Source organism: Hydra vulgaris, chromosome 01 (genome assembly GCF_038396675.1).
Source record: "Hydra vulgaris chromosome 01, alternate assembly HydraT2T_AEP".
Taxonomy (NCBI): domain Eukaryota; kingdom Metazoa; phylum Cnidaria; class Hydrozoa; order Anthoathecata; family Hydridae; genus Hydra; species Hydra vulgaris.
In genome coordinates, this window is record NC_088920.1 from 45,632,789 (window position 1) to 45,644,981 (window position 12,193).

Genomic DNA, 12,193 nt, shown 5'->3' on the forward strand with positions numbered 1-12,193 from the left:
ACTAATCAAACTAATTATTATAAAAAGAAGATTAAAATAACTTTTTTACTTCAAATATCCAGCTAACGATTTGCATTTCTTTGCAGCATTATGAAGCTCTTTTCTATCAGCTGCTCGCTTCCTAATTTGGTTAGGCATGTTAACTCTATCGTTTGCTTTTAAAAGTGAATTAGTATTAGTAGAGAATTCTAATTACAGTATAAACTCTGGAGAGACTATTTTTCATTTTTCGTTTTCAAAAGACTTCACAATGCAATAACTTGTAATGACGCCTTTCTTTTGTGAAACAATAAAGTAAAAATTGTTTTATGAGAATGATTCATAAAAATCATATAACTATCATAAAAATTTTGATAAATTGTTTTGACATGGAAAAGGGTCTTGGAATAATTTTTGGCGTCAAATTAAAAAAGGCACTTTGCATAAAGGTCTCTCTCCCCCCCCCTCCCCCACGGTACGGGCCTAAATATAATATAGTTATTCAATATTCTATATAATATAGTTAATATAATAATAGTTATATTCGTAACAGTTAATTTTCAAGTTTTTATGTAAAAAGTATTGAATATAAAATACGAAAAGTACTATGTGCGAATTATTTGTTTTTTGTTTAAAAAAAAAGCAACAATTGTTAAAGAAAAGCAACATTCCGTTCTTTCCAACTATGCTGGTTAACAGTCTCTCGGTTATCAATTTGAAAAAAATATTTCTTACATAAACAAAATTTTCTCTTTCAAAAATTTCCTTTTCGTATCTTTCAAAAACTTGTCAAAAATGAAAAAGCAGACCCGAGCGCAACTTCATGGGATAAGGCATTAAAAGTCACGCTTACCGTTATGGAGTTTCTGTTATGGATGATGATCCAATAAGTATTTTATCAGCAGAACCTGTAGTAAATATTTCTCTTTCTCCACAAAATCCATCACTATCAGCTTCTAAGATATCAACTCTTGTTATAAAAAAACTAAGGTGATACTTCAAGATTATTGATTTTAAATAAAGTACGACTAAATCTTCATATTAATGTATAAAAACTTTGAAAAAATAAATTTTCTTGTGTACAATAATGTTATGGAATTATGTTAAAGAAAAATTAAAAAAAAAAAAAGATAAAAAAACAACAACAACTAGGTAATAGTGTTGAAAATACGCTTTTTATCTGAATATGATTTAAAAAAAAAATGTTTAAGTAAGACATGTATAAAAATCAAAATTACGTACTTCAATTTTTAGTCAAAGCTCTCTATTTATCATTTAATGTATATTTACTAATCAACTTCTCATAGTTTTTACATATACTTTGTCAGTATTATGTAAAAACTAGGGTGCAAATTATTTTGAAATATCTGTTGTTTGTATAAAACAAAAGAACCATTGCTGTACTTTTTGAATTATGGCTTTAAATTAAAGTATTTTACTTTTATTGAATCTAAAGCCTTTTTTTTTTAAATTGTTACCAATACAAAAGTTTTTTAAAAATTGTTTAGAAAACAAAAGTGTAAAAAGAAGATTTTTCTTACCCGTTTTATTCTTTAAAGCCAGCATGGTTAATTTGAAATAAGATTTTTAAAAGTTTATTATAATTAAACATTAAAGATCAATAACCTATAATTAAAAATATATTTGTTACTCATTTTAAATTAAAACACAATCTATGAATTTTAAACCCTTTTTTTATTGTAACCAATATAAAAATTTCTTATATTTTGTTAAGAAAACAAAAGTGTAAAAAAAAGAAGGTTTTTCTTACCTGTTTTATACCTTAAACGCCAGCATGATTAAGTTGAAATAAGATATAAAATGTTTTATGATAATTACACATTTAAAATTATTAATCTAATGTAGGTTATTGTCTCCAATGTTTTTAATTCTTATATGTTTGTAAAATAATGCAAAATATATTTGTTACTTGTTTTAAAATAAAAACACAATCTAATGTACACTGAGTTTTTTGTTTGTTTGTTTGCTTACTATTCTGATATATTTTTAATTAACAAACATCAACTAAGTAGTATAATTAAGTAGTATAGTTAATTGCTGAAATAATTATTACTAATAAACAAGTAAATGGAATGGGCTGATATTTCAAATAATAATCAGAATATTACATTGCGTTATAAGGATACATTCCAGATTGTTTATAAAGATTTTCAATCAAAATCAAAGAATTACCAAGATTTAAAGGAAAGTGTTCATTTTGAAGCCCCTTTGAAGCAAGGGACCATTGAAGGAATACAAAACTCAAGAAATAAAGTTATTTTGGGAAAATATTCTATGGAAATTTGTGAAAAGTCTTCTGTTTGCCGCATTATCTAATTGTAAAAAATATCTTTTCATTGTTTCATAAAATAAAGAAGTTATTTTTTGTTATATATACACATATATATATATATATATATATATATATATATATATATATATATATATATATATATATATATATATGTATGTATTAGAATACACTGACATAATTTATATATATATATATATATATATATATATATATATATATATATATATATTATATATATATATATATATATATATAAGATTTTATAATTATTATATAAATATAATTAGTATATGTAATATTAGTGAAACATAAATATATATTTTATATTATATTAGTATAATTAAATTGAGTAAAAGTATTTTAAACTGCTCACTGAATAATATATTAAAATAGAATACTGTTTTAAATAGGATACTACATCCCCTTACTTACTCTGAGATAAATTTACTTTACCGTGTTCTTTTTTTATCTTTTTGATTCAATATTAAAAAAAATGTTTTCTGAAATAAAAATGTTAATATATTTTTAATCTCGTGAAGCATAATAGTTATCTTTTGCACTTGATTTTCTCCAGACAAACCCAATATTTCTCCAGACAAACCCAATAATCCTTTATTTTCTTGATTATGTAAGGTACATAAATATTACACTCGAAATACTGAAAGTGTTAAATTATACCCATCTTTTTTTAATACAATCAATATGGCAAGCTTTCCATAAAACAATAACATATTTCTCATCGAAACTAATTGATATTTAAAAAAAAATGTCTAAATACTAAATCTAACTTGTTAGTAGCCTTATTTTTTTGAACAGAAATCAAATACTTTTTATTAATTGTCTTTTAGTTTGTGTTATGTTAGTCATGTAATTAATACTATTTATTATGATGTTAATAATGGTTCTATCATGTTTATAGCTCTATTATTATTTTTTAGTGTTAAATTTTTTACAAGTGTTTTATATATATATATATATATATATATATATATATATATATATATATATATATATATATATATATATGTATATATATGTATATATATATGTATATATATGTATGTATATATATATATATGTATATATATGTATATATATATATATATATATATATATATATATATATATATATATATATATATATATTATATATGTATATATATAAGGGAGTAAACTAGCCGTGTGAGGTCCCGTCAAACACAGTATACTCAGATGCTCATAAAATTAAAATTCTCAATTAAAAAATCCCATTCTCCAAATAAAGTTAGCTAAATCATAAATTAAAATTTAGAAATAATGCTGAAAATTATTGTAAATTAAATATTAAATACTAATAGAAAAATAACTTAAGAAATTCCAATTTATTCATTGTGTAAAACTTGAAATAAAATTGCTGCTAACTACACGATTGCATAACTGTAAAAATGTCTTTTGGAAAAAAATTCTTGAGAATTGGGATTTTCCCAGCAATTTCAGGGATTTTTTGTAACATGTTGTAAAATTCATTTCTCAAAATTTGCAATTAATTCTTTGCAAAGCTTTCCAACAACAGCAAACATTATGTAAAAAATTTAGCAAGAAATAAAGTACAATCTTAAAAAAAACAAATGTTCGGTTTAACACCTGAAAATGCTATTTTTTTAAAAGTTTCGCCTATTTTGGCTGAAAATTCAAATAACTAATAAGTCTCACTGCAAACTCTACTTCAAGTAGCACATGTGCTTTGTCTGCAAAGTTTATTCAAAATATTGAGAAGCCAGTTACATCAGAAATTTTGGTCAATGTGGATATTACGGAATGTTTTCAAGTTGTTTTTCTTTTTTTGTTTGGTAGTTTATATCAATTGAATTAGGTGATCGCATCGACTATAACCTTTTTTTACTTATCGGCATCGACTAAATTTTTTTTTAATAATCTTCTATCATTTCTTGACTAACTTTTTATAAAACCACCGGAAATATAAGTTAAATTAATAAAATGTTTTATGATTAGAAGTTATAATCATATAAAATATATAATTATAATATAACAAATTGTTACTATAAATTTATTTAATGAGGAAAATAGGTTTCTTTACTTTACTGCTTATATTTAAAAAGTAAATTAAATACGTATATTAAAACGTAAATTAAATATGTTTAATAACAAGAATGTTTTTTTTATTACAGCAAACTGGTACTAGAAATATAAAAATCAAGAAAACTAGATTTATCGCTTGCTTTAATTTAAAATGTAAAAACAAATTTAAATATTTGAATGAACTACATTATATGACTTCAATGGCTTGCAAACAATATTCTTTTGTAATTAAATGTTGTTGTTTTTGCTAAAATTTTGTAATAGTAACTTTATTTTGCTATGCAATTTATATATAAAAAAAATTAATATTAATTATAAAATTGAACTCGCAATAAATGTGAAATATAAAATAACGAGCTCATGTTACTATTTCGAGCTACTATTTCAAAGCTGTTTAATTGTGGTTATAACCCTCTCTTAACTCTATAACTCCGAAACAAGAACCTTAATGAACAAGGCCGCTGCGAGAGCTTTAACTCTCGCTCTCGCCTACACTTCCCTAAAACGATTTACAAGAGCAATTAACAGCTTTTGCAAAAGTTTTTTTTTTTCTCTCAAAAGTTTTTTTTTTCTCTCAAAAGTTTAATTGTCATTGTAACTAAAATGAAAAAGGAAAATTCAAAAAAATTAAATTCATTGGATAATAAACAGACACGATTTTTGCAAAAAAAGTTTTAATGTCTAAAGAATTTTCTCACAGTGCATTAAATGACGCTTATTATGTGTATATTAACGTATTTTATATATTAACGTTGATTAACATATTGTATATATTAATGTTATTATGTGTATTATGCGTATATTAATGTTGTTATACATATTGTGTATATATTAACATTTGTAACATTAATGTTACAAACATATGCTTGTAGCAAGTATAAATCCAAATTTTGTATTTAATAAGCAATTTATATATAAATAAAAAGCTCTTGTAAAAAGCAGTTTAGAGGAGCAGCTTGCATGGCTCGCCATGTTCATTTTAGGAGAGCTTTTCTCTGCTCTCGTGCTCATTTACTCCCGCCAAGGCCTGTACATGTATATATATATATATATGTATATATATATGTATGTATATTTATATATATGTATGTAAATGTATATATATGTATGTATATGTATATATATGTATGTATATGTATATATTTGTATGCATATGTATATATATGTATGCATATGTATATATATGTATGTATATGTATATATATGTATGTATATATATATGTAAATGTATATATATGATATATATATATTTATATATATATATATATATATATATATATATATATATATATATATATATATATATATATGTATATATATGATATATATATCTACAGCCCTTGGAATTAGGGTTGGGAATTCACCAATGCCAACCTAACTTCCAACCTGAGTGTAACTGAGATCAGCAATTTTTTGCTTCAAAATTTTGAAACCGATTTTCATTTGCTATTTCAAATGTTTTATTTAAAGTCTAAATGAAATAGTTAAAATAAGAATAAAAAACAAACAATTTATTTGAACAAATTAATTTTAAAACACAAAAGCAAAACGAACGTTTTATTTCAATTCTAAATAAAATAAGAAAAAACGAAAAAACAAACAATTTAATTAGAAGAAAAAAAAATTACAAAGGTTTTTTTTTTTTAATTTTTAATATAATTAAAATAAAAATGACAAAACAAACACTCTATTATAATTCCAAAAACTAACCTTTTATTTAATTTGTAACCAAAACAGCTAAATTTAAAACAAAAAAAAATAAACTTTTTATTAATTCTAAATAAAATACTTAAAATGAAATTTGCAAAACTTTTGTTCTTTTTTCAGATTTTTTAGCAAATGGCAACGAATTTACGTTAAACATTTGCACATTTGTCAAATTGTTAAACCCTGTTATGAGTATTTGTGCCGACCTAAGACGGTTTTAGGTCAGCAGTTTTTCGTCTGCCCCATTTTTCCTAATTTAATTTTCTTGTATAATAGACATCATGAGTGTTCGAGGATTATCAAAAAAAGAAGTCAGAATTGTTGCCCTTTTAAAATAAAATATTTCCAAGATGACGTAATTGGAGTAACATACGTTAAAACAATAATCAAACAAATTATATACCTCATCAAATTGTGCATTTATAATATCTCCCACTAGTTAAAGAAGCCATTTTTATTTTTGTTGTTATTTTTTAAAACACTAGACAAACAAGGTAGCTAAACTCAATACTTGTTGCTTAAAGAGCAAACACTTAACCACTTTTGTGCTATAATTAACAAAAACATAACTAATTCAATAAATTTTAACTTTTGGCTTTTAAAAATTAACTAGTTATTATTTTTAAGTTAAAAATAGTACTTATATTCAAACTGATTTTTATATAATTTTTATTTCTGAAATTTTTTTTTTTTAAATGTTACCTTGACTATTCCCCTTTCACAGCCACAAACAGTGGAGAAGACATTTGAAAAAAATGAGAAGACGTGACATGAGACAAGATTATGCAAGAAAAAAAGAAAAAGAAGAAGCCGAAGGTATATTTTTCATAGTTGGTTGCTTTTTTAAGTGGCATTAAATGCGTTCCGATATTTTTTTTTTTAAAATTGTTATATTAACTTGTAAACATAAATAAATATTCACTTGCGCAGTCAAAAATTTAGTTTATTTTGTACAAAAAAAGATTTAAGATCAAACTCCGCTAAGTCTCTGGTAGTACTCCACTTAACTTTTATCTATTATATGATTATTATGTTTATTTTAAAAGAATTTCTTTTCAAAAATTATTAATTCTACAAAAAAGTTTTGGTTTTGTTTTTTGGTTCAAAATATGGCTTAATTTTAATTAAAAAATAAATTATTGCATTATTCAAAGTATTGCCCATCTGTAGCGATAACATTTCCCATCTTTCTGATACTTTTTGGAACCGTTTATCTAGGTTAAAAAAGAATCAATTGTTAAAAATCAAAACTTCCTATCTTCTATCTTCCAAACAGTTTTTAACTGGTTTTTCAACTAAGTGTCGTCGTGATGGAAAATTATGGTCTTGTGTATGGTTGCATACTCTAGCCAATTTTCTGCAATAACTCTCTTCAAACAAATCATTTGCATTTGGTATAAATTCCCTGCGGTCATTTCTGGCCAGATTTTAACAGCTAATAAAATAATTACTCTGGAGCCATCAATACCTTGCTTTGGTTCCAATAGTGTGCTGTGTTGAATGATGAAATAAAACAAAAAACTATTTTTTTGATTTAAGTTATCAAAGTGAATTCACTTTTCACATTTTTTTTCATCGCCTGTAATATTATTAAAACTTCTTGTTACTGTTCTAGCGGCATTTCCAACATGCTATATTGTCTTTCAATAACACTTGGTTTTAATTCTTCCAATTCCTCATTTTCAAACTTTTGTTTCCTAATGTTTTTTGTTATAAATATCACCACTTTCAAAACGTTTAAACCAATTGGTTTTAGAAAATGCATGCTTGTCATAAACTTTTTCTAGAATGCAGTAAATTTCTGCAACAAAAACAAAAGCTTTTTTTTAAAAAAGTATTTTATAAGAAATTTCTTTAAATCAATATTTTTTGCAAAGGGTTTTTGGTAAGGACAGGCAGTACAAAAAATTACACTTATTAATCTTAATAAAAAAGCATCATATATATCCTATTACTTAAAAAGGAAATTTTTGAATTTATTTTATACTAAAATTACTTATGCTAAAAACATTTTTCTTAAAGTATCCTAAATTTAGCTGCATTTATTAAATAAATAAAGCAAGTTTAGGATTATAAAACAGTAACAAGATAAAAAAATGTATATGCAACCTTAAAAATATAGACAGTAGTGGGATTCTTCCCTCTTTTTTATGATTAATTATGATATGAAAATTTTATTAAAATTCAAAAATTTTAAAACAAATTAGTAATAAATCCTCTGATTTAAGCTTGAAGATAAAAAATCCCATTAATACAATAATATTTCTGTTTTTTAAAAACACTTTGTTATGTTACCAACTTGCTATTTGACTATCTTTACAAATCGTTAAAAAGTACTAGTTTCTACTACTATTATTATTATTATTAGTAATTGGTTTTTTTTTTAGTGTGTAGACAAGTATTTTTGAATGTTTTGGATGATCAGCTGTTAAATATTCTCAATCCTGCTACTGAATATAGGTGCCTCATAAATAATATACTATAAATTGCTGCAACCAAAGAAAAATCAAGCCTCGTTTTAAAGCAATTTACGCACACGTTAAGCTGCTTTACATACACTTAAAGTGACTTCAGTTAAACAACTTTTTATCATTTTTTTTTAACTTTTAAATTAGTCTATAAGTGGTAAGATAATAGAAATAATAAATTTTATAAAAACCACTTAAACTTTTGAATGAAGATTAAAAAAGTTTCTTTAAAAAGTTTAAATGAAATGAATTCAGATAAAATTAAAAAAACAATGAAAACTAAAACGCTAACCTTTTTATCGTTAAGTATTTAAAAACAAAACGATTGATAGTTAAATTTCTTTTATGCATACAAAGTTAATAAATGAAACATAAAAAAAAACAACCCATAAAAGAACGATTTATAATGAAAGCTTTTATTTATCATCTTGCAAGCACAAGTATAGTTACAAGTATAGTTCTATAGAATTTTTTATAGCAATAGAATTTTTTTTACTTAAATATCTATTTACTAATAAAAAATATATTAATAACAACAAAAAAAGAAAGTGTTAAATTTTATTTTATATTATTGCTGATTGTGATTTTTTGATTTTGTTGTTGTTGTAATGATTTATTTTTTTTGCTTGAAAAATGCAAATATCAGAACCTTGAAGCAAAATGGTATAAAATTTGTAAAAAGTATATATGTTTAAGTTTATATAGATAATAAAATTAAAGTTTATAATTGGGTTTACAGTTTATATTTGTTCCAAGGTTGCATAAAAAATTTGCTGTTTTTTTTTGTTAAACTTTTTTTTTAATGGCAAATAAATACGCAACACTATACATTTTTTTATAAATGGTTCTTGGAAGCCTAAAATAATTTTTGTTTTAACAACAAAATTGTTTTTAAAGTAATTAACTTTTTTTTTTTAATCTAATTTTTATTTTTGCAATGAGTTATACTTTTTTTTGTTACTTGCTAACTTTTTAAAAACAAATAATAATTTTTAGTTGCAAATGAAAGCCACAATTAAACACTTTAAAAATAATAATAAAAGAATTTTAAATATTTAAATTCATTTATATAAATGTTGAGATGAGAAAAAAAATAATTCATATTAAACATATTAAAAAGATTTAATATTATATTTAATATTAAAAAATTGAAAGAAAATAAATATTCCATAATAACATTTCTACATTGATTTTGTTGAATTAATTTTTTAATTGAACTCAATTGTAGCAGTAATTTATTATATTGCGGTAGTTTAAAAAATTTAATGTCCTTAAAAAATAAAAAATTTATGATGTCAAATTTATATTAGTCTAATGCATTGAGCATTTTTTATTTAAAACCGGCAAAAATTAGTTAAAGATTAAAATGTTTGAATAGGTAAACTGAAAATCACACAATATTTTGGTACTGTACAACCTTTTAAAAGATAAACTTAAAGTAGAGATCTTTGACATAAATTTATACTACACATAAATTTTACATGGTTTTACAGCTTTTTAGAATTAAAGAACATATATTTAAAAAAAAAACATATTTAAAAGTGTACAGCTTCTATAATTAGTAAATAAGCCAAAAAAATTATTTTTTTAGAAGAGCGGAAAAAAGCAGAAGATGACTACTATAAGTAAGCTTTTTTTTTTATTTATGCAAAAAAAAAATCAATAAAAATTGATTTTAATGCAGAAACAGTTTGTTTGAAAATGATGATTGAATGTAGGGTGCAGTTAAAAGTGGAAGCAAAAAGAAAGGAAGAAGAGGATAAAGAAAATGAATTAAAACGGTAAATTAAAATCACAATTTTTAAATCTCTAATATTACATAAAACTTCAAAACTTTTAAATTTTAAGACTTTTAACTAAGTTTAACTATAATTCTTAACAAAGTTTAACTAAGACTTATTTAATTAAGATTTTTAACTAAGTTTGACTAAGTTTATTTTAACTTAGTTTTTCTAAGACTTGCTAAATTTAGAGTTGTTTTCGATCAAGTTAATGTTTTAATAATGATGTTTTTAACAATCCAAAAATTATTTTAAACTCAATTCTTTCAAAATGTTTTTTATATATAGATATTTGATAAAAAAAAATATTTTTTCTCACCTTTCTTATTTTTATTTTTGCCATTAAATTTTTTGTTTGTTTGAGTTTTGGTTACGGTTTTGAAATCTGATTTTTTTTTGTTTGAGTCCTGATTTTGATTTTAAGATTTCATTTTTTTTTTTTTTTTTGAGTTCGGATTATGTTAGTGCTGAGATGGTGCAGTAGGTGATACTAGTAAATTGTTTTATTGTTACTAATATGGTTACTGTTATCATTTATTATATTCAATATTGTTTTGTATTTAAAAAATATTCTAAATCTATCTCAGGGAAAAAGACCATCAAGATTGGATGGTGAGAGAAAAAGATGCTATTGTAGAAATAAAAAAGAAAAAAGAAGAGGAAGAAGAAAAACTTAAAATAAAAGAAGAAAGAGAAGTTTGTTATTTTAATATTAAAATTTTTTTCTGTCACATATTTCTTTTTTTTTCTTTTATTCTTTTAATTCTTTAAGTTATAAGTGCCTTGACTTGACCTTGATCAAAGAATTGTTTTGCAAAACTATAACAGCCAGATGAAAAGTTTTTTTTTGTTTACATGTCAAAAGAATTTGTAAAAAACAAAGAATTTTGATAACTTCTTTAAATCAAACATCATCCTGACTTATTTCAAACATCATCCTGACTTAAAGCTTTTATTAAGAAACAAAGAACTTTTATAATATTTATATAATCAAACTTTTATAGAAAAACTTAACAAATTTAAAACAAAAAGTTTAAAATTGTTACTCTCCAAAATGAATTTAAGTAGGTAGTCGTTGGACAACAGTTCATTTCATTTTAATAAATTAATAGTATAATAAATGGTTAGAAGTTTACTAGTTATCTTACTTATTGAATTAATTATGCTGATTAATGATGCATGCTGATTATCCTGCATCAAAATAATCTGGCTAATAGTTTAAAATACTTATCTGATATACTTAATTATCGATTTTAAACTATCAAGTAATTTGAAGGTGTTTTCCTAGCAAAAAATAAAAGAAGAGTGGGAAGAAAAAGAAAGTGCTGATAAGGAAGCAAAAGAACGACAAGAGGAAAAAGACGTAAGTTATTTATAATCCTTTTATCCTTAAATTAGATAAAAATTCAAATAGTTATGGTTGTTTTGATAAGTGGCCAAGGGCTTGAATTAAGCACCTTTAAATTTTTTCGCAACTTTTTTTTTTTAAGATATAGTGTTACTTAAGAATTTATTAAAATATAGAATATGTGTTTGTTATTATGTTTATATATATATATATATATATATATATATATATATATATATATATATATATATATATATATATATATATGTATATATATATATATATATTAGTGATGTGCCATCAGCTAATGGCGATTGTGGCTAATATTAGGTTTAATTTATTCATTTAAAAGTATTATAATAGTATTAAGGATTTAAATTACATATTTAACATGTACCTATTCATTGGAAGTGATTCGATCTGCTAGCCTGTGCTATTGGTAGCCAGCAGCCAATTAATCGGCTTAACCATTGGCCAATTGATCAGCTGATGGCATCGGTTGATTAATCAGCATTGG

At 23.0% G+C, this 12,193-nt stretch overlaps 1 protein-coding gene across 3 annotated transcripts in view; it reads left to right on the forward strand.

Annotated features, from left to right (window-relative positions):
* The first annotated feature begins 746 nt into the window (after positions 1-746).
* Positions 747-12,193, forward strand: part of LOC100213841 (U2 small nuclear ribonucleoprotein auxiliary factor 35 kDa subunit-related protein 2) — a 37,356-nt gene continuing 25,909 nt past the window's right edge. The window contains exons 1-6 of one of the 3 annotated variants that reach the window (XM_065788327.1): positions 747-969; positions 6,804-6,895; positions 10,139-10,172; positions 10,266-10,328; positions 10,916-11,024; positions 11,617-11,691. In XM_065788327.1, the coding sequence (XP_065644399.1) occupies positions 851-969; positions 6,804-6,895; positions 10,139-10,172; positions 10,266-10,328; positions 10,916-11,024; positions 11,617-11,691 (492 nt within the window). In that variant the 5' untranslated portion in view covers positions 747-850. Of the gene's footprint in view, positions 970-2,150; positions 2,326-6,795; positions 6,896-10,138; positions 10,173-10,265; positions 10,329-10,915; positions 11,025-11,616; positions 11,692-12,193 lie in introns of those variants that run through there. The other 2 variants (XM_065788329.1, XM_065788328.1) reach the window with 2 other exon arrangements.